The sequence below is a fragment of the Synchiropus splendidus genome, chromosome 1 (genome assembly GCF_027744825.2).
Source record: "Synchiropus splendidus isolate RoL2022-P1 chromosome 1, RoL_Sspl_1.0, whole genome shotgun sequence".
NCBI lineage: Eukaryota > Metazoa > Chordata > Actinopteri > Syngnathiformes > Callionymidae > Synchiropus > Synchiropus splendidus.
In genome coordinates this window covers 33,586,760-33,611,956 of record NC_071334.1, presented here as the reverse complement: position 1 = coordinate 33,611,956, position 25,197 = coordinate 33,586,760, and the positions used below count along the sequence as shown (strand labels likewise).

At 42.9% G+C, this 25,197-nt stretch overlaps 2 protein-coding genes across 3 annotated transcripts; one reads left to right on the top strand and one right to left on the bottom strand.

Moving 5' to 3' along the window:
- Positions 1 to 180: 180 nt before the first annotated feature.
- Positions 181 to 5,871, bottom strand: trmt13 (tRNA methyltransferase 13 homolog). 2 transcript variants are annotated; one of them, XM_053846200.1, is made up of 12 exons: positions 5,485 to 5,871; positions 4,984 to 5,133; positions 4,585 to 4,634; positions 4,427 to 4,493; positions 3,690 to 3,746; positions 3,556 to 3,625; positions 3,051 to 3,157; positions 2,702 to 2,932; positions 2,398 to 2,470; positions 1,915 to 1,986; positions 1,006 to 1,345; positions 181 to 935 (listed from the first exon to the last, which is right to left on the bottom strand). In XM_053846200.1, the coding sequence occupies exons 2-12, from the start codon at positions 5,092 to 5,094 to the stop codon at positions 755 to 757; spliced, it is 1,359 nt and encodes a 452-aa protein (XP_053702175.1). In that variant the 5' UTR covers positions 5,095 to 5,133; positions 5,485 to 5,871; the 3' UTR covers positions 181 to 754. The 2 variants fall into 2 exon arrangements, with proteins under 2 accessions (XP_053702175.1, XP_053702185.1); XM_053846210.1 differs by having other exon boundaries at positions 5,553 to 5,871.
- On the top strand, positions 5,603 to 25,083 carry map1sa (microtubule-associated protein 1Sa). The gene is made up of 7 exons (XM_053846186.1): positions 5,603 to 5,783; positions 12,242 to 12,343; positions 16,101 to 16,183; positions 16,407 to 16,547; positions 19,399 to 22,513; positions 22,597 to 22,817; positions 22,884 to 25,083. Exons 1-7 carry the CDS (start codon positions 5,627 to 5,629, stop codon positions 23,037 to 23,039), a joined length of 3,975 nt encoding a protein of 1,324 aa, XP_053702161.1. The 5' UTR covers positions 5,603 to 5,626; the 3' UTR covers positions 23,040 to 25,083.
- The last annotated feature ends 114 nt before the right edge of the window (positions 25,084 to 25,197 follow it).

Genomic DNA, 25,197 nt, shown 5'->3' with positions numbered 1-25,197 from the left:
CTGCTTCAACAAACTGATGGTGCAAGTTTTCCTCGTAACGTTCTGATCCATTCTGAGCTATTTTTATGGGTGTTTATTGAGACAATATGTGTTTTTTTCTGGTCACTATCCTTATATTTTACAGCTACATTTAACTATAAAATACAGTTTAAAAAAAAGGTAAGTTAGCAGCCAGAGCTAATGAGGGGCTAGCTATTCCTGACAACAATACTGAGACTCATTTTGATGTCTGTCACCTTGTTATATTGCTTCATGAGATAACAAAAGAAAAGTCTCCATTTCATTTTCTCTTCACAGAATAGCAACACTGTTAGCATGTTAGCAGGCTAGAAACAGGAGCTACATTTAAGTGAAACGCTTGATAATTCCACATCCTTATATTCATGCGACTATTGCTCCTAAAAGGCACTTCCCTTCAAGGGTTGAAGTTCTCCGGTTACTGGTGAGTTTCTCACCAGCTTTGGGTTGTGACTACAACTTAGTTTCTTCTAAGGGCAGAGCTGGGACACAGGGGATGACCTAGGAACATCTTGGTATCATATCGGAAGATGAGTTGGAGAGGAAGGCCTGGACCTCTACAGTTTAGCCCCACATCAGATTAGAAGAAATAAGAGTGGTGAAAGTTCATTTATGATTGGTGTTTTTATCAAAAATCCAAAAATAAAAATGAACACCAAAATATTTTGAATTACAAAAATGTAAAATATACATTAAGAAATGAGACTTTTCAGTTGGATTGAGGTTGAAAAACAGTTCAGCTGGTGGATGACGACGGGACGGCGGTCAGCATGACGTTCTCCAGAGTCACGTCACTGCTGATGTACTGCGTCAGTTTCCCACTGAATCCTCGGCTCTGCAGGAAGTGTAGTCTGCCGCTGTCGATGAGCAGTTTGCAGAGTCGACCCACCTGGTGGCGCTCTTCGGCAGACAGAAACCTGCACACCAGCCAGTGGTCAGAGTTATTTAGAGATGTTTAATTTGAGCTAAGTAGTTTGAGTCTCAAACCCGTTGACGGCGTCCGTCTCCTCGGCTGGCTCATGCTCGTCCTGGTCTCCGCTGCGGTCTGTCGCTCTGAGTCCACACGTGGCCCAGCTGGACATCCTGCTAAAAGCTTCAAACTCCTCCGCCCCTAGACCTCGCTGCTGGAAGAACCTCTGACCCACATAGTGACGCCACTCACAGCGGTGATGACAGCACAGTGCCACCACCAAGCCAAGGACCGGACCAGGAGAAGAAGACTCTGTATCTCCTCCAGCCGGGTCACTTTGCCCCGAAGTTTTAAGGCGTTTTGGTGGGGGTTCCTCTGTGAGACCGGGGGTGTCCAACAAACAACGCAGCGAGAGATCTGAGGACGTAAAGACTGACCTTTACAATCTCTTTCTTTTTCTCCCTCCATTTCCCATTCTTCACTCATCTCCCTTTTTTCTTCCTCCATTCTTGCTTTCTCCCTTCTATCCCTCCCTTTTTTGTATTGAACCTATCAATCCCCCACTCAGTGCCTCCAGCCCATCTCCTCCCAGATTTTCCTCCTACTTTCTCTCCCTCCCTCTCATGCCTGCACCCCATCAATCTTGTGTCAATCCCCCGCAACTCTTTCTGGTTTCCTCTTCATCTCTTTCCCTCTCCTCTTCTCTACCTTTATTTGTCACTGTCTGCCTCCCTCTCACTCTTTACTTACTGTTTACTACTCGCCTGTCACCCTCTTTGCCTCCTTTGCTCTTCCATCACATACTTGCTGACTCTCTTTCTCTCACTTCCTCACTCAACGTCCATCTCGTTCTCTTCTTCCATCTGACTTCTCTTCTTCACTTTTTTTTACCTCACTCTTGGGTGCACTCCCTCACCCTCTTGCCCACTGAGCTCTTGTACTGCAATCATGTCAACCATCTCATCGCTTAACACTCATAATTGTACCTGTCGCTGCTCCACAAAGGTGCTTGCCGACGCCCACTAGTGGCGGCTGCTGGCTAAGAAGCGGAACTTTACCTGCAAACAAAACAGTCACATGACACTCAGGTTTTAGCCTCATTCATCCACTTCATTCTCACACCCCAGGCTGAGGATTGCAGGTTACCTCTGGGCACTCTGGTTTCCTCTCATAGTCCTCAAAAACATACAGGGGTGATAGAACTAATAAGGGAGTCTCACAAAGGGCCAAAATATTAAACACGGTCCAAGTCGTGAGCTGAACAATATCGATAATTACTGAAGAACCTTTAACACAGATTAAGACAACAGAGTTTGCTGAACTGGAGTTAGACACATCCTCAGTATTGTCTGGACATGTTACCCAGTGACAGGAGTAACGGGTAGAAAGGGTGATTCTCTCTGATGGGCTAAAACAAAAGCCAAATGACACTGGAGCAGAGATGTTTTGGCAGATGTTTTGTTACTTACTCAAATCCAGGTGTTGAATGTCGACTTGCAGCCTCTCAAACTGAACCCCGGTCTCCTGATGTTTCCCGTCCACCTGGTAAAAAAACCGTCCACATAAAAAGTATATATGGACAAAAAGTCCACATATGTTTTTGGGAATGACCCAAGGAAGTGTGTGACACAGTTACTGACAAAGTCTGGGAATGATTCAGGTCATGAACTGAATTTTCTAAATTTGAACAGGAAGTTACTGTGGTGAGATGATTTGGAATGGAACTAAAACCGATGTCATGGATGGATTCTGACTCAGACCACAGTTTTGTACCTTGAAGCGTGTGCTGCTGCGCTCAACCAGCAAGAACTGGAGCTGGTCATTGCTTTTCGGTTCACTGCAAGTATTTGGCAAGTTGTGGGTTTCATGTTCATGGCAGACCATGCTGGTCTTTAAGGCCTCATGGATCCAGTGAGACAGTTTCCCTTTGCCAGCTCCAAATTCCACAAAGCAGCGCCCTCGCCCGAGCAACCCCAGCGCATCCATGTGAGCCAAGAGAGACGACTGTGACAAGACAGGAAGAGAGCATGTCAGCCAGTGACTCCATAATTCCAGAGAGGAAATAAAATCTGGAAAGGATTCACGGCACAATGCAGATGCTTCCGTGTCATGTTTTCAGTACCTGCTGCTTGAGGTGTTTGTGCGCAGACTCTCCATTCTTTGGATTGTTGAGCTCCTCCTCAAAGACGGGGTGAGAAAGAAAACGGTCCTCCAGATCACATTGGAACCCTGCATGAGTCAAACACACAAGAGGTCGAGTCCAGGAACAGCTTTGCTGCTGAAATGTAATTTCATCAAAAATATGAAGATTTTATTATACTGCTTTTTATCCAAGTAGCTTTATGTTTGGGCTTCAAGAGGCGCCCTCCTGTGGTTGAAACGTATTGTCTAGATTAAATTAGATGTCCTTAAATCATGTTTATTATCATATTGACTATATATTTAATCTGTAAAATTGAAAACCGATTGTAAATTGTCCCAAAGTGCTATTAAGTCGTAATTTTATTTTGAAAAATATATAGGACCCACTGTCTTAACACAAATACCTGAGAAGATAAAACCAGAGAAAGAAATAGCAAGATGAAAAGTGAAGACATAGTTGAGAAAACTGGTGAAAGATGTCTCACCCTCCACAGCTTTCTTCAGTTTGTCCACCAGGGACTGAAGCTGGGACCTGCTGCGGTCACACAGACTTACCTGAAACACACCTGTGTTAGATTCATGCCTGGAGGGCTGGTGCACACACTCAACATGACGTTACCTGAATCTGCTTGTCTCCTTCAGCTGATCCAGCATTTATATCTTGGACGTAATAAACCTGAAGATCACAGACACAAGTGAAACACAACAACTGAACTACTGTTCTTAGTCTTTCCTTTGGTTTATTTTTGATTTGGTATGTGGTTTTACATTATAGTGCTTTTTGTGTGTTTTTGTAGTGCAGACTTTGGAGTAATTTTTCAATGATTTAGTTCTGTGCATTTGTGAGGTGACTTTTGTTTGTTGTATATGTTTATTTTTCGGCGTGGCTTTTCTGTCAGTTTATGTATTCTGGTGTGTAAGGTCAGCATATTACACCTGGGCACGCATTCCGTCTATTTATTTCGTATGTCATGTGGGTTTTCTGTAGTTATTTGTGACTTTTACCTGCTTAAAAAAATGTAAGAAAATGTGTGCAATTAGTATTTTTGTGATATGTGATCGGGCTTTTGTGCGTTGTGTGCGAATGATTTTGTTCTCCAATGTGTTTGTGGGTATTTTTAGGTATGAATGTGAATGTATGTGTGTGTGTATGTAATTTCTGTCTACACGTGCTTGAATTTATGGATGTCTTTCTGTTTTGCGTGGTATGGAAGACTTTTTTGGTTTCAAAATGTGTATGCAAGTTTTTGTGTGTAAAATCAGGAACAGGATATTCCTAATCTCAAATGGAACATGCCTGTAAGTTCAGTTCAACTGAACTTGCTAAGTCTACTTCACTTCCACTTCTGGACTCACTGGTTTGGGTTTCTCTCTTGAGTTGCATTTCTTCAGGTGCTTCTGCAGTTTGTCTTCACACACAGTGCTGCACAGATGAACAAAGTTCTAGTCAAGTACCATACAAAGACAACAAATACAGCGCGTGAAAATTGACAACTGAATCATTGTTGACTTACTGTTTGGGGTCGAGTGGACACACGATTCTCTTGATGCTGCTGTTTTCATCCTAAAAGCAAAAACAGAAAGAAGTCATTGACCGGATTAAGCATCGCAATCCTCGCAGAGAAGCCCGTTTCTTTCAGTTTCAAGCCACTTCTGAATAACACGTTGACTTATTAGCATGTTCTGTTCGAGATATTTTAAAAGATTATTGGTTTGAAACTGCACGCAAAACAATGCACGTAAAATGAATCCGTACATTTAAAGATTTAATGCAGCCCCGTCCATGTTTACACAGATCATATGGTGAGAACCTGAACACACCACGACTCCCTGTTGAGCAACACAACTATCCACGGGCGAGTTTTTATTAAACACAATCTCCGTGAATTCGCACAGTGTGACAATGAACTCACCATAGTCGCATGTTCTCCGCAAAACTTTTTATCTTTAGCGACGATCATTTTACAGAAACGTTGCTTTTTCTTGACGAAGAAACCACATCTGCCTGGAACCGGCGCCGCCATGCTGGCTCATGCGCGGATGCGTTCAATGCGCTACGCAAACTGTAGGAAACATAATACGCATCTTCAAACAAAATGTCCCGCCAGCAATTGTGCTGTTATTGTCTCACAAATGCAAATGACCAAATATTACACTTTACCTAACATTAATTTAAGGTGTATTCATATTAGATTTACGTTCTCTTGTGATTGCATGTTGTGGGATTGTGAATCAGCAAAGCTCAGTGAAAAAAGGATCATGACAGAAATCTTTTATTTATTTCAGAGGTTGAAGTTTTAATCATAATTGATGGATTTTTTTAAACCAAGAAAACGCCGTAGGCGTTCAAAATTAAAACGCAGGTTGCTCTCACTAAAAATTCCGGTTTCTCTTTGAGCTGCCGTTAAACGCACCAAAACAACACGTTGCTCCTTCCCTCTCTCTTATTGGCCCGTTAATGCGTCAATCAACTCTGTTCTACCGTTTCTCTTCAGCAGGGCGGCGCATCTGAGTGCGCTCGCTGACGTCACTCAGTGAGCGGTCTGTGTCCATGCCATGATGGCGGCGGATCGGGGCGGCGGTCCCGGTTCTTCTCCAAGTTTCTCTGTCGATTTACGGCCGGAGGCGGCGGTCGATTACTCTTTGCTAGTAGTGGTCGGTTCTCTTCTCCCTGAAGGACTGCTGGAGCGTCTGCTGAGCCAGATCGAACACGGTGAGTTCCCAGAAAGTCCAGCCAGCGGCACTGCAAGTGGTGAAGTCCGCAGATCCTTTCACAATAAAACCGGTACTTCTGCGGTCGTTGCGGTTTTACCAAGAAGTGTTTCCACCTTACTTACTTACTTACTTTATTCACACCAATAGTAACATCTGAACGTCCTTTGAAGACGTTTCACAGCTTTCACAGTTTAAAGTAGTCTCTGTGAGTATCGTCTTAACAAAGTTGGTCGTCAAACAAGTTGCCTGGTGTTTGCGCTGTCATCGTTGCAGCTGTCGGCCCACTCTGGTTAAATTTAGCCATGATATCACTGAGGCCAGGCGGGACATCCTGCCCAGCTGTCTCTCTGCTTCATCCTTGAACCTCCATTCACACCTACGCAGGCGTCGTCACTGTTTCTTCCTCAATCAGTTACGCTCATATTCATCCTCCCACCCACAGTAAATGTCATAATATACTCGTTGTGCCGTTCATCTAACGCCATCGCTTTGCTGGTCAACTATTTTGAAAATATTGCTTAACCGGAAGTGACACACCTCGATGTAGCTTGATAGTTTTCATTTTTAAGTGAAAGTAGGTTACAGTAGAAAAAAAACATTATTAAAGTTTAATAAAGTAGTGCATTGACGATTATTTCAGCTCACAAACCAACCGAAATAATTGGCTTGGAACTGGGCGTGCATGACTAAAATGTAGCGCTCATGGATTCCGTTTGAACCTGTAAATGTGCTGAATTAAAAGCGCTAAATGTTAACGGTGAGTTCTTACAGTAATGGTCGCATCTAACAGGAAAGGTGCTCCCTATTACTTATCTGGATTATTCATGAGAACATATGCAGCTTCCCATCGCTTTGACAGATGGCCAACTGAATATTTTATAGTTGTTTGTCGGATTAAACGAGACACTTGATGGTGTCATGTGTTGTTTACAAGGAAACACTTGCTCACAAAGTAACGGCTGTGCAACTGTACAAGCCTTTTCTATTCATAACCCGAGCTAGCGAGGTGATCAATTCATCTGCTGAGTATTTGCAAAGAAATTATGTTCCTTTAGTAGGATGTCATAAAAAAAACCATGACCTTTTAAGATTTTCTTCCTGTAATAACAGATGACAGTGAACCATAGATTATGGCAAGATTTGTGCTTGGATACAAAACATGAAACTGCTCTCTGATTTGCTTCCACTTCAGCTAATATGTTGTCTTTGATAGACGTTCATTTGACAGCGAAATTTGAATTTTTGAGTCTTAACCCGACCCTCTTCATAAATACTGGAGAGTGTAAAAGCTTGATGGGATTCCAAGTATCAAGTATGCTCTGGGTTATATAGGCCACAGAGAAGCTCACGGTAGGTGGACTTTGTCTCTCCCACTGTTTCATGAGAGGATATAAAATCACTCTGTTACAGAAATATAAAATAAAGCCTCACTCATTGATTTGGTTTCAGAAGAACACGGCTATTTTATTATGATCACTATACAGGTATATATACTTCAGTAATTGTTTAGAAATTAGAAATGAAAACTCACAAATCATTATGTTTTCTGAAGTGATAATGAGTTGACACTGCAGGGTTTGTGGGACGTTCGAGCGCGTTCATGTGTGGTTGGAGTGTGAAGTTTGATTATGACGCCACCAATTGACTTCAACAAACAAACTAATCTCATGACGAGTAACACAGTTGATAACTTGGCTTGAAAGTCAGCAGACTCCTGGGTACAGCGGAGGAACACCTCAGTTAAATGATTTGAATTGTACTTGAAGCTGCTTCATCTCAGTTTATTTTGATTCGTACATTATTCTATTCATGCTAATTTATGCTTTTTTTCCATGACTTTTTTTTAGTGCACTTATGAATAAAAACACACATACTATTTAAACCAGACATGTCCAAAATAAGGCTTATGGGCCATTTGCGGCCAAGTTAACCACAACAGAACAACCTGCCAACCCACTCGACGAGTCACAGAGGCGCCATGCCATGCCATGCCATGACTTCAGCGGTGATAGCACTGTCTGATGATCAAGAAGAGAACAACAGTCAAAAATAACCTGGACTGTCTGGCCCATGTCTCACATGTTTGCCCCTTGTTTGATCTCTTTACTCATTGCCCGTGGTGTCAAGTATCATGCACAGCGGGCTTCATCGTTGTGGGGATGCTGTAGTGTAAAGTGTGATTTCAAGTCTGCATATAGAGTTTAACTTTACCTGACCCACTTTCCCGTCCAATGTCTGACTCCCTGCTGGAGCGATCCATTGTACTCTATACTAACATGGAACCCAGTCTAGACACAGAAAGAAATAGATGAGATGGATTTTTTGGGGTGAAGGTGCCTCTTAACTCTGATCGTGGTTGTGTTTATATACTTTTTTCATGTTCCTTTCTGTGACAACTAATGACAAGTACTGCATGTTGAAGGCTTGAAGTCAATACTCTAGCGGTGCACCAATCGTCCCAACTGGCTGATACTGATTTACTAATATCAGATCTTAGGGTGCTTTCCAGTTGTCACGCGATGTAGGGTTCCAAGTGGGAAAATCCTCATCACAGAGCGTTTGCAATCCAGGATGGCTTCCCCAAACAGAAAGTATAAGTCTTGAGTCAATGATGCACAACAGTAGAAACTGTTGCAAACCAAGGCCATTTTTATCTAAAAGTTGCTTATATCCAGATAAGGCACATCTGAGAATGGCTTTTACAGACGGTGCTATCTTTTTTTTCTGACTTCCATAACTGTAATGCACTGAACTCAGCTATGACGCCATTTCTCTGGTCCGACTTCCTTCTTCCGAGGTAACTGGAATGCAGCAAAAGTACTGTTTTGTGTGTCATGATGGGAAATTTTTCCTCACGGCCCCTTGGAAGGAACTCATGTTACTTCTTTCAATTGACCTCTTTTTCAGTATTTTATTCTCAAGATTCTGGTGGTTGGAGGCGTCAAACACAGGAACCAATTAACCTGTGAGGATTCTTCTGTTCAATGATGATTTCTCCAAATGTGAAGCTCCATGACACACTTGAAAAGGAAGTCTAGCTAACTCTTGAAGCCACATACCTGTAAAGCTGACTGTAAAACATCCACTTGGTTACACGTGTCTAGCTAAATGAAATTCAAGTGAAAAGCTGAAACTCCTCCGCTGTTGCATTGCCAAGGTTTAATATTGCCTCACTGTGACTCCTGCACTGTGGCAGAAAACTGCTCCAGTGACCTACCTTTGCCTAAATTTGTCTAATAATTAGACTTAGTTCAAAGTCTTTCCCTTCTAAGCAAATCCACCAGTTGCTCCAAGATCTCTAATCTATTGGTGTGATAACAAAACAAGAAGGAAGTTTGTGAAACACTTCCTTTTAAAGGAATCTGACCAGCGATTCTATCTGCAGTGCGGTGACGTTCTTGCACGCTTCAGTGCGGACGTCTTGAATCCCACCAGTGAGATAAGCTTCATGAAAAATGTTTCTGTTGCATTTGTTGTTTCTGTTAGAGTGAAGAGAATCGTTCCTGGTGCTCACCTCCATCTCATCGTGTCCTACAGGGGAAACACAAATGATCAAAAATGAGGTTACAAATGATTTGTTTGTAAAACTCAGAAGTTAAACTGTATTGAATCAAGGAGTGTGGAGGTTGTACACTCTTCAGGCCCTTTTATGCTCATCATTATGGACATGGCTGCATTCTGCATTCATTTGCTCCGTATTTCTCAAGTGTTCCACAAAGCTTACTTACCATTGGAAAACGGGGGCTGCATTGTGGTTACTACCCGATACGTAGCTCTAATGAGACACGAAAAAGACTATAAAAACAATGGAAATTCTCCGCCTACCAATCTTAATATATTTTACTGCCTTCCAAACCAATGGCTCCTACAACGCTGCAGTTGTAGGAGTCATTGTTCTTTTGTCAAAGAGGTACAGTATTGCGCAATCATGTATCGCAATATTTGAGTGTATCAATATTTTGTTAAGCCCCCTAACAATCTATTTTCTACGCTCCAAGTTTGTTACACTGCTGGCATTGGTGGAAACAATCCAGTGTGGGTGAGTCCCTGAAATCCTCCCAATGATCTTCGCCTGCAGGCTCATCAACATGCCTGTGGCTGAGGCTCATGTACCATGACTGGGTCTGACTTGTCATTTCCCTTCAAGATGACAAGATTTGTTTATCAAGTTCAAAAGTAGGATGGCTTCTCCTCAGGTGTCCCTCGTCAGCTGACTGGCTGAAGAGGAAGTGCTGCCTTGTGTCTTCACTTCCTGTTTGCTGCGGAGGAAGTTGTTATGTGTTAGAGATGAGAGGAAATCATTAGGTCGGCGAACTCTAGAGAAACGAGGGCATCACACAGTCACAGCTGGAATTGTTGGCTGATGCTGAGGTAAAGTTCAGTCTTGATGGAGACTCAAGTGGGCAGAGGTCAGGTGACTATGGTGGTTTATTCCATTCCATTGAAGTATTCGTCGTGAGGGAGAAGAACTGGGCCCAGCTGTAACTCTCAGGTAGGCTGAACTGTGTTCTGGTTGAGGCACTTGAACTTGTGTTATGTGTTTCTTTTTTAGTTCACTAGTTAGTTCCCAGTCACTCAGTAACCATGGCAATGTGGTGTTCTTTGATAAAGACTGGCGTTTTCGACGAGCCTCTCATTGGTTAATAATTGGCAAGAATAGAAGTTGAAGCGTTCATCATGGAATGTGTGGAGACTAGAGGAAGTCTCCACACATGCACCAGCACATCTGCTGGTGCATGTTGTCGTTTACGGAGACGGTGAAGAGTGTTTGTTAAGAGCGGATCTGACGTTGCTAACAATTGGTTGAGAGCAAAAGTAAACAAGTTGACCTTTTAAAGTTCTGGTTCCGGATGAAGCCAGAGTAACCAGTGAGAGTCCAAATATTAATCAGCAAATATCATCTTCCTTTCTTTTGAACATGTTTGTGTGTGCATGCTCACTCTTGTGTTGCGGGACAGTGCTGGGGCCAACACATCTTCATGCCCAAAGTAGTATATGAAAGTGTTATAGCATGAACCTCTTAGAAAGAAGAGTGCATTCGTGAGAGTGCAAGTTCGTCTGTTATCTGTGGTACTCCCGTTCACCGCCTTAGTTGAAGGTGACACTGGCAGAAGATCATCTGACAAACATTTGCAGTCCACGCTAAAGCTAGCTCACTTCCAGTATTTGTTCTGTTTACGAAGCGTTGGTTTATCCACCAGGACGAACCGATGTGATGGGCCTTTGTTGAGAATCGTCAGGCTTCTGAAGAAGAGAAGCTCAACTGTGTATCTTTAGTGTGAGACGCATCAGTCGGTCACACCGCTCACACAGTGTCTCATGTCACCTCAGGAATCATACACATTCCTTCACAGACACATGATCAGGGTGCGATGATCTTATTCCCCTGATCACATTAGACATCTCGGCTGGAGTGTGAAGATCACTTGAGCTCCACTTGCAACAAGTTCTGCTCAGAGGTTTACATGGTATTCTTGTGTCTTTTTGGGTCGACAGAACTCTGCGCCTTTTCCACCTCTTTTGGGGCTGAAAAAGGAAACTGAAGTAGATACAAATATGCCCTCCATGTCTGAGTCAGGTCTCCTACTGATCACATTTAAAATGGTCCGCAATTGTCTGCGGCTCATGTGATCCACTGTTCACCAGCTACACTACTTAAAATTAGATATTGGCTGCCAGTTTGGACAACATTATCATGTTCTTTTATTAAAATGTGTTTCAGTTAATTCACTTTGTATTCTTGGGTTTCTTAAATGATGTTAAGTAATACATCATCCGTCCTCTGGTATGGACAAGGTAGACAGCTTGCTGTTGTGCTCACTGAGATCCGAGCTCTCCAGCTGTGCCTTTGTTAGAACACCTTTGAGCCACGCAGGATACACAGAAGTACAATCTCTTGAACTATATCAGCCTCAAAGACTTGGCTCAGGGCCAGTCAGATCAGCCCTCGATCTGATTTCATACTGCCCTCAGCCTCTGTCATCAAATGTTTAATTTGTCTCCTGCTTTAAGTTCCGCCTTAAAACGTGGAGTCCTGCTTGACTGATGGTGAGAGTGCACTGACATTGTGAGTCATATTACTTCTTGAGAAAAAACGATGACAAATCACATCTTGAATCACCTTGGAGGAGAACCTTGCATTACCATCTCCAAATAAATAGAACATTCAAGCTATGTCATATCTCACCTCAGCAAAGACCGTAGGATATGATTAGAACTGAAGTTAATTTACCTATTATTTCACACCTTCTTCCTTCTCCTTTAAGGAGATCAAAGAGATAAATAAAATAGAGTCCCAGCTGCATAGGGTGAGAGGCAGGGTGCACCCTGGACTTGTAGCAAGGGTGACGTAGCTGATAATATGGTGCTCACGTTGACAATATGTCTAACACTGAAACTTCACTGACAGAAGCAACGTGGTCAGTCACAACTTGTGTTCTAATGTTTGTGTTGCAGGTGTGCGATGCTGGCCTGTGGATGTGGACGTGTCAGTTTTGGATCAGCAGCTGAAGCTCTTTGTGTCCAGACACTCTGCCTTCCTGTCAGAGGACTTCCGAGGTGAGAGACTTTTGTTCATGGTTGAAGTTTGTTGGAAACTTTGTTCACACAAGTTGAGGCAACACATTTGGTGAAGAGGAAGCACAATATTTAGCAGCGCAAATACAGGAAGGAACATGCTAAATATGCTGTGCTGAGCGAGGAGAGTCGGGGACAACTGTTGGTTTGTTAGGATGTCAAGGTCAAATAGCTGGATGACATCACGGTTCCAATGAACAGAAATATTATTGTCAAATAAGTCAGCTGATGGTCTGCTCAGAGTGTGCACGCGCACACACACAAAGTTTGCTATTTTTGTGAGGACCTCTCATTGCCATAATGCTTTGCTCAGCTTAGGCTAACTTTAACCAAGACTCTGATCCAAACCACAGCCCAAGTATAATAAACTACTGACTGACTTTAAGCTGATGTGAGGGTTGGCAAAAATGTCCTCACAAAACAAAATGTCCTGACAATACGGTGGCTTTTCAAGATTTGGTACTCACAAGTATGGCTCAACATGCCCAAATGATGTACAGAATGTTCATATACAAACTACACACACCAGCAGTAGCTTATGGACACACATAGTTACTAAGATTGTGGGAAAAATATTGTAATATATTGTCGCAATAAATAATTGATCCACTGACAGCAAATACCAATATTTTACAACAACACACATAGTGGATTAGTTAGCATTTTTTGTTATTCAAATTTAAAATCTGTTCTCGATCCCGTTCACCCTTTTCAAGCCCTATTGCTATCTGGGTAAAATTACGCAGGTGGCATCTTGGCTTCTGGAAAAGTGTTGTAACTGGTACGTTCTTTGAACTGTGTGGCGCACGACATGCACTCAACACTATGTGGGAGAACCATTTCTACTTACTTTTGCCATGTCATTAATGTTCACGCATTTTCAGCTGCACATTGCTTGTATGCACAAGACTGCAGGCAGTGCTTGCTATGCAAATGCTTGTTTCATTGAGCTCAATTTTCTCTGTACATTGACCATTGCATAAATGCATAATTATGCAACATTTTCCTTTTTAAGGGTATTTTTTCCTGTTTTAGTCACATGTATCTTGATATAGCGCTGATGACATTTCTTGCAATATATCAGTGTGTCATGATATTATCGTTATCGTGGGCCAAATATTGCCTCAGTATCACAGTAATTGTGTGCTACCAATATCGTCCCACCCCTAATAGTTAAACACACAAGCAGACAAACTTAGACATGCACATGGATTGTTGGGACATATGCACACAAATGCACTCTAAATGCAGAACCTACTCCCAGAAATTCAAGAAAAGCATTCCCACACTCATGAAATCGCACAGGCATGCAGGCACACCCAGAGACACAAAAGCACAGTGCCACACAATAAAAACCACAGACGCACTCAGACACACAGAAATGGATGGACAAACACGCATACACACAACCTGGTGCGCACCAAGGTCCCTGATGTAATTATAGAGGTGAGATTAAAGGGGCGGAGCTACTTACTCTAACTGTTGTCATGGCAACCCCAAAAATAGCCCTTAGGAGGGAAGCGATCCTGTCTGGGGGCAGAGGTCCAGTCACAGGAGGAAGTGCTCTGTGCTGATGCTGTCGACAACCCTCCTTGGTGTCCAATTGAGTTACTGGACGCCTCCTGGTGGTGATAAGTGTCACAGCTCCTGTTGAGGGATACACATGTTGCAAAATAATTCTTCTGCCATGGCGGTTCATAATGTAATCCAGTCAGCAACAACTTGATATACTCATGTGTTTCATGTCCTGTTTCAAGTTATTAATCTGCTGACGTTATCTTTCATCTGCACGACACTTTCACTGCAGAGTTTTGAATGAGAAACAACTGGTCCAGAATTATGTGGACTTGATAGAAAACCTCATGCACGATTCAATTAATTAGGTGTTGGCATGATTTTCCCAGACTTTACAGAGAACCAACCAGACTGGACAAATTACAAGCACTTCTTTTTTTGTTGTTGTAATTCAGTTTTCTACTGAAAATAAAGAAAGTTGGCTTGCTGAGTATTTCTGGCTAAGTGGCCACTGTTGAAATAATATTTGTCCAGAATTGCATTTGCAGTCCTACAGTTTGATCCACCTCTTCGTTCCTCTGAAGGTTTCCATAGTTATACACTGTTTAGAAGCCTGACTTTTTTGTCTTCTTTCTTAATATCTGTGTCTGACATTCAAGTTATTATTTTTTAGTGCTGACTTTTTTGTACCAGCCAGCTTGTTTTTATGACTGCTTAGTGCGAACGTTCCATCGTTCCTTCATCAGTTTTTCCTCATTGTCTTGTCCTCCATTGCTCATATTTTTTCTACATTTTTCAAAGCTTTCCATTTTTCTCATAGGTCTGTTTTTTATTTTAGATTTGCATGCTGTATTTTTTTCAATAACTAAAAAAATGGCTTTTAGTGTATTTATTTACCTAAAATATTGTCCCCAGCTTAAACAATGAAGTTAACATTTCATCTACTTCATTGCTGTCAGACACATATCCGCCGCACTCATCCTTTCTTCTTCACTTTTCTCTCTCAGCAAGTCGTTGCTAAAAACTACAAATGCTTTCCTTCTGCTGTAGTGTCGTGTTGAGTCGACACATGAAATCAATCAAAGTATTAAGTATTTTCCAAAATTAAACTTCAGCTGCGGCATCATGTGAATCCTGCTGTGAAACACTGAAAAACATAAACCATTGGGACTCGCAACAACTAGTCATGCGGTGCAAGCACATCTGGTTCATCACACTCGAGATCTTAGGTCCTCACTTGAAACACAAACTGCTTCATGGTTATAAGCATACATTTCAGATGAGGTTTTTCTCCAAGAACAAATCACACACACATGCACTTGTATGTATTGCTATCCCTGTGGGGACATTGTGAGCTTTGTCATTGCCATAATTTTGCCAGAAGTTTGTCATAGCCTCTCACCCTTAACTTAACCCTCCAAAACACATGCCTTCACCTTTACCAGGACTCTGAACCAAAGTGAAACCCAATTATAATGACCCAGTTATTTTAAAGTCTTCATCCTCAAATTGAGGTTTGGACCTGTTGGGACCTGCAATTGGTCCCTGTGAAGACATTAGGTTCCCATAAGTGTTTTGTCCGGAACTAGTCCCCACGAGGCAGTACAGACAAGCCCACTGTCTACGCTGATCTGAAACACACAGGGAGCACTAACATACAGAACAAAGCAAAGGTGAACACACAGTGTTGCCAAAAGTGGACACACATCTAAAAGCGCTGACATGGAAGCACTTGCATACGTCTGCAGAATATGGAGACAGATGCACAAGTAACAGGCAGACACTCATCCCTCCACAAAAACACGTTTTCACATTCATTTAAACACTGCCATGGGGAAGAACAACACAGGGAAAGAAATGTGACACACTTATAGAGTCACACACGCACACACACACACACACACACACACACACACACTGGAGATGTCCCTGATGTAATTATAGGTGAAGCTAAAGGGGGGCGGCGCTAGACTCACATTAGCTGTTAGGACAACTTCTTAAATGACATTTGCCTGTATGTATAGACTTTAGATCATGAAAATAACTATTTACTATTAATGTAGCTCATCATTTTTTTTTAGCCATGACCTTTTTCTCTCATTTATTTATTTATTTTTTCAATTAAAAGAAATCTTTCACTTTTTTGCTCTGCTTCCCGACAAGTGGCTGTTGTTGAGATGACAAAAGAGTTGTGTCTCTGACGGAGGTTGTGTTTGCCCTGCAGGTCAGCGCACCCTTCAGCACAGAGGCGATGTTCTGGACACGCAGGTCGTGGTGAATCCAGCTCATGACTTTGTCTGTGCCGCGGTGAGTCCAGAACCAGAATCGGTGGTTAGACATCAGAAAAGTGGCTGTGAATGAAAAGCTGAATCAGCTCAAAACTGGTCAACAGTTAATCTGCGACCTGCTGTGTTCGCCTCAGTCTCGTAAGGTTCCGCTCTGATCGCATGTGATTAGATTTGCTGCCCGTTTGTGAAAGAGGCAGCATGGATGAGTAATGCAAGACTCTGCTTCCTGTTTGCGCCTGCAGGTCCGGCGGCTGCTCTGTGACTCCTCCCGACACAAGCTGTTGGTGCTGGCCGGTCAGTGCGTGGAGGAGATCGGCGACGTCGTGCTGCAGAGAGGCTGCTTCTCGCTCGGGGACTTCCTCCAGATACTGGCCGACGACGAGGTGAGAGAAAACCTAGAATATGTGGGTAAAAAACGATATACTATAAAACTATACAGAATGTTCATGTAGTTCCTCATTGTAGATTACATTTAAAGGCAAACGCGGAAATGATGTGATGACACGATATATTCATGGCTGTTGACTGAACACAGAAAATCCGTTATCTTACAGTCATAGATCCATGTGGTTCAAAAAACAAAATCGTACACTTCAGCTTCTCAAATTCTCTTCACATTTCCTCATTGACAGAGTGGTGTTTTTTTCATGATGTTGTCTCTGCAGATTTGTTAAGACAAAACAGCAGGGTGGAGTGTAAATAAACTCCAGCTCTGTATTTGAGTGAAACTCTGACTTTAAAACTTGGCAGTCCATCATAACAGGATTTTAAAATCTGTTTAATAAGTTGGTGATTCTTTGAAAAACATTTGAAATCAAAGTATTTTTTACATCCCTTGTCAGATTGAGGTTCTCCTTTTGGGTCCTAAATGTGTTTGTTTGTCGTTATGCTATTTTTCAGTTTGCATTCAATTTTTAGTTTAAAAATATTAGGAATTAGGATTTTCTTTCACTGCGTTTGTTTTCAAACCTGAATTGAAGGAGAGCTTGGGCTGATTGTAGGAAATGGAAAGTCGATTCACTCTAGTATGGTGATATGTGAAGGCATTGACATTTTAAGTGTTTTATTGCACTGTTTAATAGATAAATTCCTGAATATGTTTGTGATTTGTAGTTGTATTAAGGCCTTTGGCCTCTGATCAGTTCAGTCATTTCACTTGCACTCAGTGTTTTGTCACAGGCGAGATTAAGTGAGTGTTCAAACTTATCTTAGAACGCGAGCTAAGATGACCACTACAATCGTTGAATCTGAAGCGATAGGAACTAGCAACAAAATTCAAACACTGCAAGAACACGATAAACTCACAAGCTCAGTGCTGCATTGATGTGGCATTTTAGCTCGCGGCTAACAGGTAACAAGTGGAAGGTACTTGGGCAACTTTGAAACAAGCCTTTGTTGACGTTACAAGCTGTGAATCCATACTTCCAGACTTTGCTTTTTTAAATTCATAACACAATGTTTTATTTTTTCTTGAGATTCATTTCAGGAAATAGATGTTGTTGCTGTTGTGTGATGATCTATAGACGGGTAGTCTCACAAAAGTAGCTTCACATTGCTGCCATATGGTCTCATTTTAAAAATGCAGTTACAGATGCATATTTCAGGAATCTTGGGATCATGTTGTTTTCTGAAGCACACAGCTGGAGAACAATTTGGAGGGTCATGTTTAATAATCTAATATTGTTTTCTCTGTGAATTGTGACATATTCTTTGACCTCAATTAAACCAAGATCTGTGATCATGGCATCCCTGCCTACATTCTTCTCTGCTTTGAGACAGCTCTGATGTTGTGCTGGTGTTCTGTAATGGTGCCATGTGGTGGAATAAATCCAATTTCATTGAATTAAAGATGTCACTGCATTTCCGGTACACTGGCAAAATCTAAGACTGCTAGTCGCTAGTAGGGCTCGCCACCGATGATTTGTGATGAGGCATTTATTGGAGCTCAGGTTAGAATCATTCCCGACTATGGAGGGATTACCCAACCTGCATGCTCACACCACATTTGACCTGAGTTTAGACATATTTTTGACACAATAGCCGCATCACTCTCATTATTTCAGTGACGTACTGACTCAACCACAACAATAGCGTTTTTTTTTTGTGACGGGTGTCTTGAGCAACAGGCTCCCAATATGATGAAACACTACTCTTTCGACAAGTCTTTCAATATGTACAGTCACAACACAGTTGAATGCACGACCATGCAAATCACACAGCCCCTGAATTGGTGAGTTTTTTTTTTAAGTCTTTCTAAGAGCGGTCTGCCTCCATGTGCGTCCTAATGCATCGATGCGTTTGGGTCATTTAACCCATCACTGTTACAAACAAGCTCCATTGGTTTGCAGAACAAGTTCTGAGTCAGCATCTTTTTATGAGTTTTTCGTAGCCACAAAGCAAGGTCACAGGTTCAATTCTAGCTTGGTGTAAGACCTATCTTTGTTGGGTTGGAAGGTTCTGCCGCTGCTTCCTCCACATCCTCTGATTTCCTGCCACATAACATACAGTTCAACTGCTGACTTTATGCCAGGGGTGGGCAAACCGGTCCTCAGAGGGCCAGGGTGGTGCAGGTTTTTGTTCCATCCCATTTAGCACATACATCTTTAATAGTCTGCTCTCTGAACACTGCAGTCAGTTGATTGTCAGTCTTCTTTCAGCTGACACCTCATTGGTTTAACTGTGTGCTTCATTGGTTGGAACAGAAACCTGCACCATCGCAGCCCTTGGAGAACCAGTTTGTGTGAGTGGTTGTTTGCTTATATGTTGTCTGTGATGGACAGTCAGTCCGTCATCTGACATCAAGGGTCATTAGGAAAGGTTGACCACCTTGTCTTCCCAAGTTCCCGTGACAGGCTTGAGTCCATCTCCTGACCCTGTGCTGGTCATAAGGGGTAGACAATGAATAAAGAAACTAAATTAATTGAATGCCATTGTTGAAACTAGTGGATGGAATTGTGTTATAATTGCAGGTTGTGGATTCAAAGTCTGTGGTGCAGCCTTATAGCAGAAATTTGCAGCTGGATCAACCTTGTGTGTGACCTCCACATGCCTCGGCTGTCTCATGTTTCACTCGTCACAGAGATAGAACTAATCGCTTCAATGGCACCTGACTTCAAGGACATATTTCTATGAGATGCTTCAGTCGTTACACATCCATGAGAAAGTCGCACCAGAGTACTTAAAATGACCGTTCCTGTTTTTGTCTTTTATTAAGCACTTTTCTTTGTGTCTAAGGTCACAGAGTTGCTGGCATCGGGGGACCGGACAGTGAAGTCCTCTTTGACTCTCAGCTGTCCAAACTACGGACTTTGGAAAGCTTCCTTGTTTGAGAACCACTTGCAAGATCTTATAAACATCCAGATAAACCCGCCGCTGGTCCTTCCAGAAATGGAAGGCCTGCAAGAATTCACGGAGTACCTCTCCGAGTCCCTGGAGGCCGAGTCCCCTTTTGACCTATTGGAGCCGCCGAGCACTGCAGGATTTTTAAAGCTTTCTCGACCGTGCTGCTACATCTTCCCAGCAGGCCGTGGCGACTCCGCCTTCTTTGCAGTCAACGGCTTTAATGTCCTCATCAATGGGGGCTCTGATTCCCGTTCCTGCTTTTGGAAATTGGTCCGACATCTTGACAGAATTGACTCGGTACTCTTGACCCACATTGGCGTGGACAACCTGCCAGGACTGAACAGTTTGCTACAGAGAAAAGTGGCCGAGCAGGACAACGAGCTGGCGTCCTCTCACACGGAAGAGGAATGGATGAAGAACCTCATCTCGCCTGAGATTGGGGTGGTGTTCTTGAATGCCCCTGAGAGATTGAAGTCCTTAAAAATGGATCCCAGCGAGCTTCGCTGTGCTGACCAGGCAGCACTTACACTACAACACTTGGAAAAACTTTTTATCAAACCGGAATCTCTGAGTCGGGCTTGTGGACCCACCATTGAACCTGTCATCCTGTTTCAGAAAATGGGAGTCGGTCGCCTGGAGATGTACACTCTCAATCCACTCAGTGGCAGTAGTGAACTTGAATCCTTGATGCAGACTTGGCCAAATGACTCGAACGTGAAGCTCTCGGATCTTCCACTTCAATGCCTCGCTTCCGTTTGTGCTTTGTTGGTATGGCACCCCTCAAGCCCACTGGAGAAAATCGTTCGAGTGCTGTTCCCAGGATGCACCCCGCAGGCCAAAATCCTTGACGGACTTGAAAAACTCAAACATTTAGACTTCCTCAAAGTGCCTGTTGTCTGCCTAAGGGACATTAAGACTTTGAAATCAGAGAGGCAGCCAAAACGTACAGAGAGCAAAGAAAGCCTCAAGTCCCTCACGAAGGACTCAAGACCCTCCAGTGCCTTGCTGAAAGACAAACTGGGTCGAGTTGAAGCAAAAAAACAAGAGCTCAAGATGAAGCCAAAGATGATGGCTGCCGATGCTGCGCCAAAGGAAAAGAAGGATGTGGAAGAAAAGCCAAAAGCAAAGGATGTCGATTCACGGTTAAAGCCACCAAAGCCTTTGGAGAAGCTTGTTTCAAAAAAAGATCTAGTGAAAGAAGACAAAAAGGATGTCAAAAAGAAGGAGGAGAAAGTTGCTGTTGTGGTTTTAAAGAAGGAAGAAATGGGGGACAAGAAGAAAGATGTTTTAAGAAAGGAAATTGTAAGTGCAAAACCAAAGAAAGACTTGAAACTGGATCCAAAGAAAGACACCAAGAAGGAAGTGAAAATAGAGGAAAAGAAATTGCAGAAACCCGCAGTGAAGGAAGTTAACAAGACAAACGTAACAGAGATGAAAAAAGCTGCAGGAAAGAATGGGACTCTAAAGAAAGATGGAACTCTTCCAAAAAGAGACACATTGAACAAAGGGATGAAGGGTAAACTGTTGAAGGAGCAGGAAGGCCGGAAGGAGACCGAAGGCTCAAAGACGTCTACACCTGGTGATGGTCAAACTTTGAACAACGGGAACAATAACAGTGACGTCACATTGGGAAAGACAGGCGATTCAGTGAAGCCAACTGAAAACCAAAATCTGTTCACTGAGAGTCCAGAAAAGTTGCGTGGTGTGGAGTCACACAATGGGACCCGCATGCCTCGGAAGAAGACATCCAGAGGAAACCTCAGTGTGAACTTTAACCTGGCTACCACAGACTACCCACCTGAAGGTCAACTGATCAAACCAGATGAAAAGACCACTCAAGTCTTCTCTCCCGTTGATTCTGCTCCTAACAGTGCTGGACACACACCATTCCATCGATCCCCTGACTTTGACTTTCCAGGCGTTGGAGACGATGACAGCCTTGATGCAGTGAGATCCAGTTTAGGCTTTGAGGATTGCAACCAAGCAGAGTCATGCCGGACATCAGATGTGAGCTCTTTAAGAGAGTGTCAGGAGAACTCCTCACAGGATAAACAGTCCAGCCTCTTAACTCTCAGTCCCTTGAAAGACAATGTGCCGGATTCCTCTCCAACCATCATCTCCATGCCAGCTGAGGTCTGCTCTCCTCATTCCACAGAGGTCGACGAATCCCTGTCAGGTTCCTATGAACAAATTCTCCCATCACATCTTGGGCTCACAAGAGGTGAATTCCACTCTAACGGACATTCTACGGACTCAGACCATTCCACAGAAATGGCCCTGCACATGATCTCTGTTGGCAGAGGGTGTCAAAATGGGTCTCAGGGCCATATCCATGGGTTGTCCGACTTGATTGAAGAGGTTCCACATGATGTGGATCTCTGTTTGGTGACACCCTGCGAGTTCCAGCACACGAAGACTCCTGAAAGCCAGCAGCATGTTTGCCTTAGCCTCATTCCTGAACATAAACATGCCTATGATATGAGCAGCAGCGAGGGCACATCAGCCTTGAGCCAGGAAACCCCACCAACCTCTGTGAGTGATTCCTTACCAACAGCAACAGACTCGGATGTGCCACCTGGGACTGAGGATTGCCCGTCGATCACGACCGACTCTGATGATGATTCCAGTTCTGTCAATCTTCTGTCCAGTCATCTCCAGGATGCTGGTCTGACCTACTCTCTTGTGTCTTCGCAATTTTCCTCCCATGATCCACCACCAGCTCCAATGAAGGACCTCCCCCCAATACCACCTCAGCCCGGAACCTGCATGGCAGACACAGAGGCCGACACTTCCAGCAAAATCCCCAAAACTTCCATTGCCAAATCCAAGAAACAGATGGGTACAACTCAGAAGACGTCGCCTGGGGCTACATCTTCTCAGAATGGAAAAACCAAACTTGGCGGTGCAGTAGGCACGTTGAAGACCATGTCCAGCTTGGATGCCAGACCATCATCCCGAAATTCACTTGGAGGGTCCAGGATTGGTACAGCTAAATCGTCAGCCACAGGTAAGCAGTCAGGCACAATTTCTGCAAATATTATTTTTGTCTTTGTTAGTAAAGATCGTGTGGTCTCTATGTGGTCATTTCAGCATCTGCTTCCAAGGCTCCATGTTCTGAGGCTTCTGCCGTCTATGTGGACTTAGCCTACCTGCCATCTGGATATGCGTCCTCCACCGTGTCCGTGGATTTCTTCAAACGTCTCCGCTCCTCTTACTACGTAGTCAGCGGTGATGACCCGGTGAAGGAGGAGGCCATGAAGGTCATCCTGGATGCTCTGCTGGAGGGGAAAAGCAGTTGGCCAGACGTTCAGGTCAGCGGAGAGAAACATTGGTTCCTGGTCAACAAACCCTAACTTTAACTGTCCTTGCTTCTGCAGGTGACCCTGATCCCAACATTTGACTCGCTGACCATGCATGAGTGGTACCAGGAGACCCACGACAAGCAGAAGCAGCTCTCCATTACAGTGCTAGGTAGCAATAGCACCGTGGCCATGCAGGAGGAGACGTTCCCCGCCTGCAAGGTGGAGTTCTGAGCCCAGTCCTTGTTCAGCATGGGCCAAAGATACTGGAGGACTGTTTTGACCAGAAAATTCTTGAGATATGTCAAATCTCAAAAGCCCACCCTCTGTTGGTAGAGCTACAGAAGTGTTTCCTCACACAGTTTTCATTTGTAGAATTTGTCATTTTTGTAATGATCTTGCAAACGTCTGCTCAGGATCAATGTTTTTCGTGAGGCCATGTGGTACCCTTTTGTCGGCTGGATTCGGAGTGTCTCAGTGGCATAGATGTCTGTATTAAGCTCGCCACTTGATTTTTCTGACTTGAAGTTTGATTGCCCTCAGGTCAGCGGTCCATCACACTGTGTTAAAATTCAGAGACTCAGATTACATACCCCTTGAGGGCTACAGCCTCCCCCATATTAATATTTTCAGGTTTTAAATTTTACAAGTGTTTCATGTGTTGCTATCACCAGTCCAGGGTGCTCTCCACCCAATACCTAGTGTCTACGAAAACAGAGACGGTTTGTGATCCTGCCGTCGGTCCATGAAGCCACGACTCCATTGTCTGGCCTTTTCTTGTTCACTTTGTGCACAATAGTGTCTCCGATAGCTTGTCTTTTTTTTTTTAGTTCATTCAGAGTTAAACGTAAGTGTCACCTATCTCGACCTAGCTCTAACATAAACCGGAGCTTGAGACGCCAGGAGGCAAATGTGGATTACTGCCCAACTCCTGGAGGTAATGGTGGGTTATGACTTGCATCAGTCACATCAGCTCTGGTGAAGCAGCTGGATCATTGCTCTTTGTGCAGGACCTGGAAAGTCTTATCCAAGACATGGACAAAAACATCTCTGGTTGTTGATGCTTCCAGGTCATCCATGTTATGTGACAAACCTGTCACATAACACTGTCACAAGTTCAACATTAGCAACAGTAGGTTCTAGAAGAAAGCGGATGCGGCTGACAGAAATCACACATTTATAAATGTCAAGAATGTTCTTGTTTGGCCGAGTGATGTTTGCTTGTGCTTTGAGTCTTCACAAAGTTTTGTCAATCTTCACTGGGACTTTAGCGCAAAGGTTTTTATGGTGTCATTTTTAAAATCCCACCCTTTGTTTGCCACAAATGGTAAAAATGATTTGATGCAAAAATTCAATCTTTGGTCTTTGTATAGTTTCATGGGGATCAGTATGACAGAGGATGGGCTGAAATACAGCTGTAATGTAGTGAAGGATAATCACAGTGGAAACATTAAGATGCTTGTGCAGTTCCAGGTGTGAATTCTTCTTCTTTACCTGTTTTGGCTTCAAAATGGTTGTACTCCATCGACACATCCAAGTTCGGTAGCACTCAAACATTTGATGTTTTCAAGCTGCCACACATTCATACATATCATTTCAAATTTGTGTCATTATATATCAGTGTTCATATCGTTCCAATTCTTCTCTTTTTTTTGTTGTAATGGTGACTGATATTTGACCGTCCGCTATTTCACGTCAGTCACTTGCTAATCTGATTTTAAATTATTTATTTATTTTGATTTTCTTCAAAGAGAAATCTGTTTTGTTGACAATGGTACTTTCACTCTTCTAAGTGGTAAAAAGAACAAAAAAAAGTTTATTTTAAATGCTACACGCTGCATGCAATGACTCTTTTTGGGCTTAATCTTGTGTTCAGAGGTCACATTATAAACTCTTCTTCTTTTGTACTATCTGGACCAAACCAATGTTGTTTAGGTTTACTGAGTAAAAGGTTAGAAATTAAGCCAAGACTGCATTTCCAATTTTGATACCTTTTCTGAATACAACCTCAGATTATCTGAGACAGATTAACAGTGTTTTTATTATCATTTTTACCTACCTTTGTGGGCTTCATTTAAGCCCTAGAAAATATACTAATTTATCCTAATTCATCTTTTGGGTAAATACTTCAAACATCTTTAAAAAAAAAAAAAAAAGCTGTACGTTTTTGATAAGTCTGTATTTCGCCCCTCCCTCTCTTTTGCACAAACACGGCTTCCATAGTGTAGCTGTTTCCATTCTTGTTCAAAACACTAAAATTAATTCTTTTTCAAATAAAATCACTTTATACATCTTTGTCTGTGGTTTTATTTTTAACGGGTGTGAAGTGGGTGGTATGTAGATAGGCTTTTTTTTTTAATATGCAGAGACTAGTTTTTAGTCAAATCAAAAT

Coding starts and splice junctions, on each gene's coding strand:
- trmt13 (XM_053846200.1), bottom strand. CDS start 5,094: ATGGCGGCGCCGGTTCCAGGCAGATGTGGTTTCTTCGTCAAGAAAAAG. Junction 4,494..4,584: donor TGTCCACTCGACCCCAAACA/GTAAGTCAACAA, acceptor TCATCTGTGCAG/CACTGTGTGTGAAGACAAAC. Junction 2,471..2,701: donor GCAGCAGCACACGCTTCAAG/GTACAAAACTGT, acceptor TTTTTTTACCAG/GTGGACGGGAAACATCAGGA.
- map1sa (XM_053846186.1), top strand. CDS start 5,627: ATGATGGCGGCGGATCGGGGCGGCGGTCCCGGTTCTTCTCCAAGTTTC. Junction 5,784..12,241: donor GCTGAGCCAGATCGAACACG/GTGAGTTCCCAG, acceptor TTTGTGTTGCAG/GTGTGCGATGCTGGCCTGTG. Junction 22,514..22,596: donor AGCTAAATCGTCAGCCACAG/GTAAGCAGTCAG, acceptor TGGTCATTTCAG/CATCTGCTTCCAAGGCTCCA.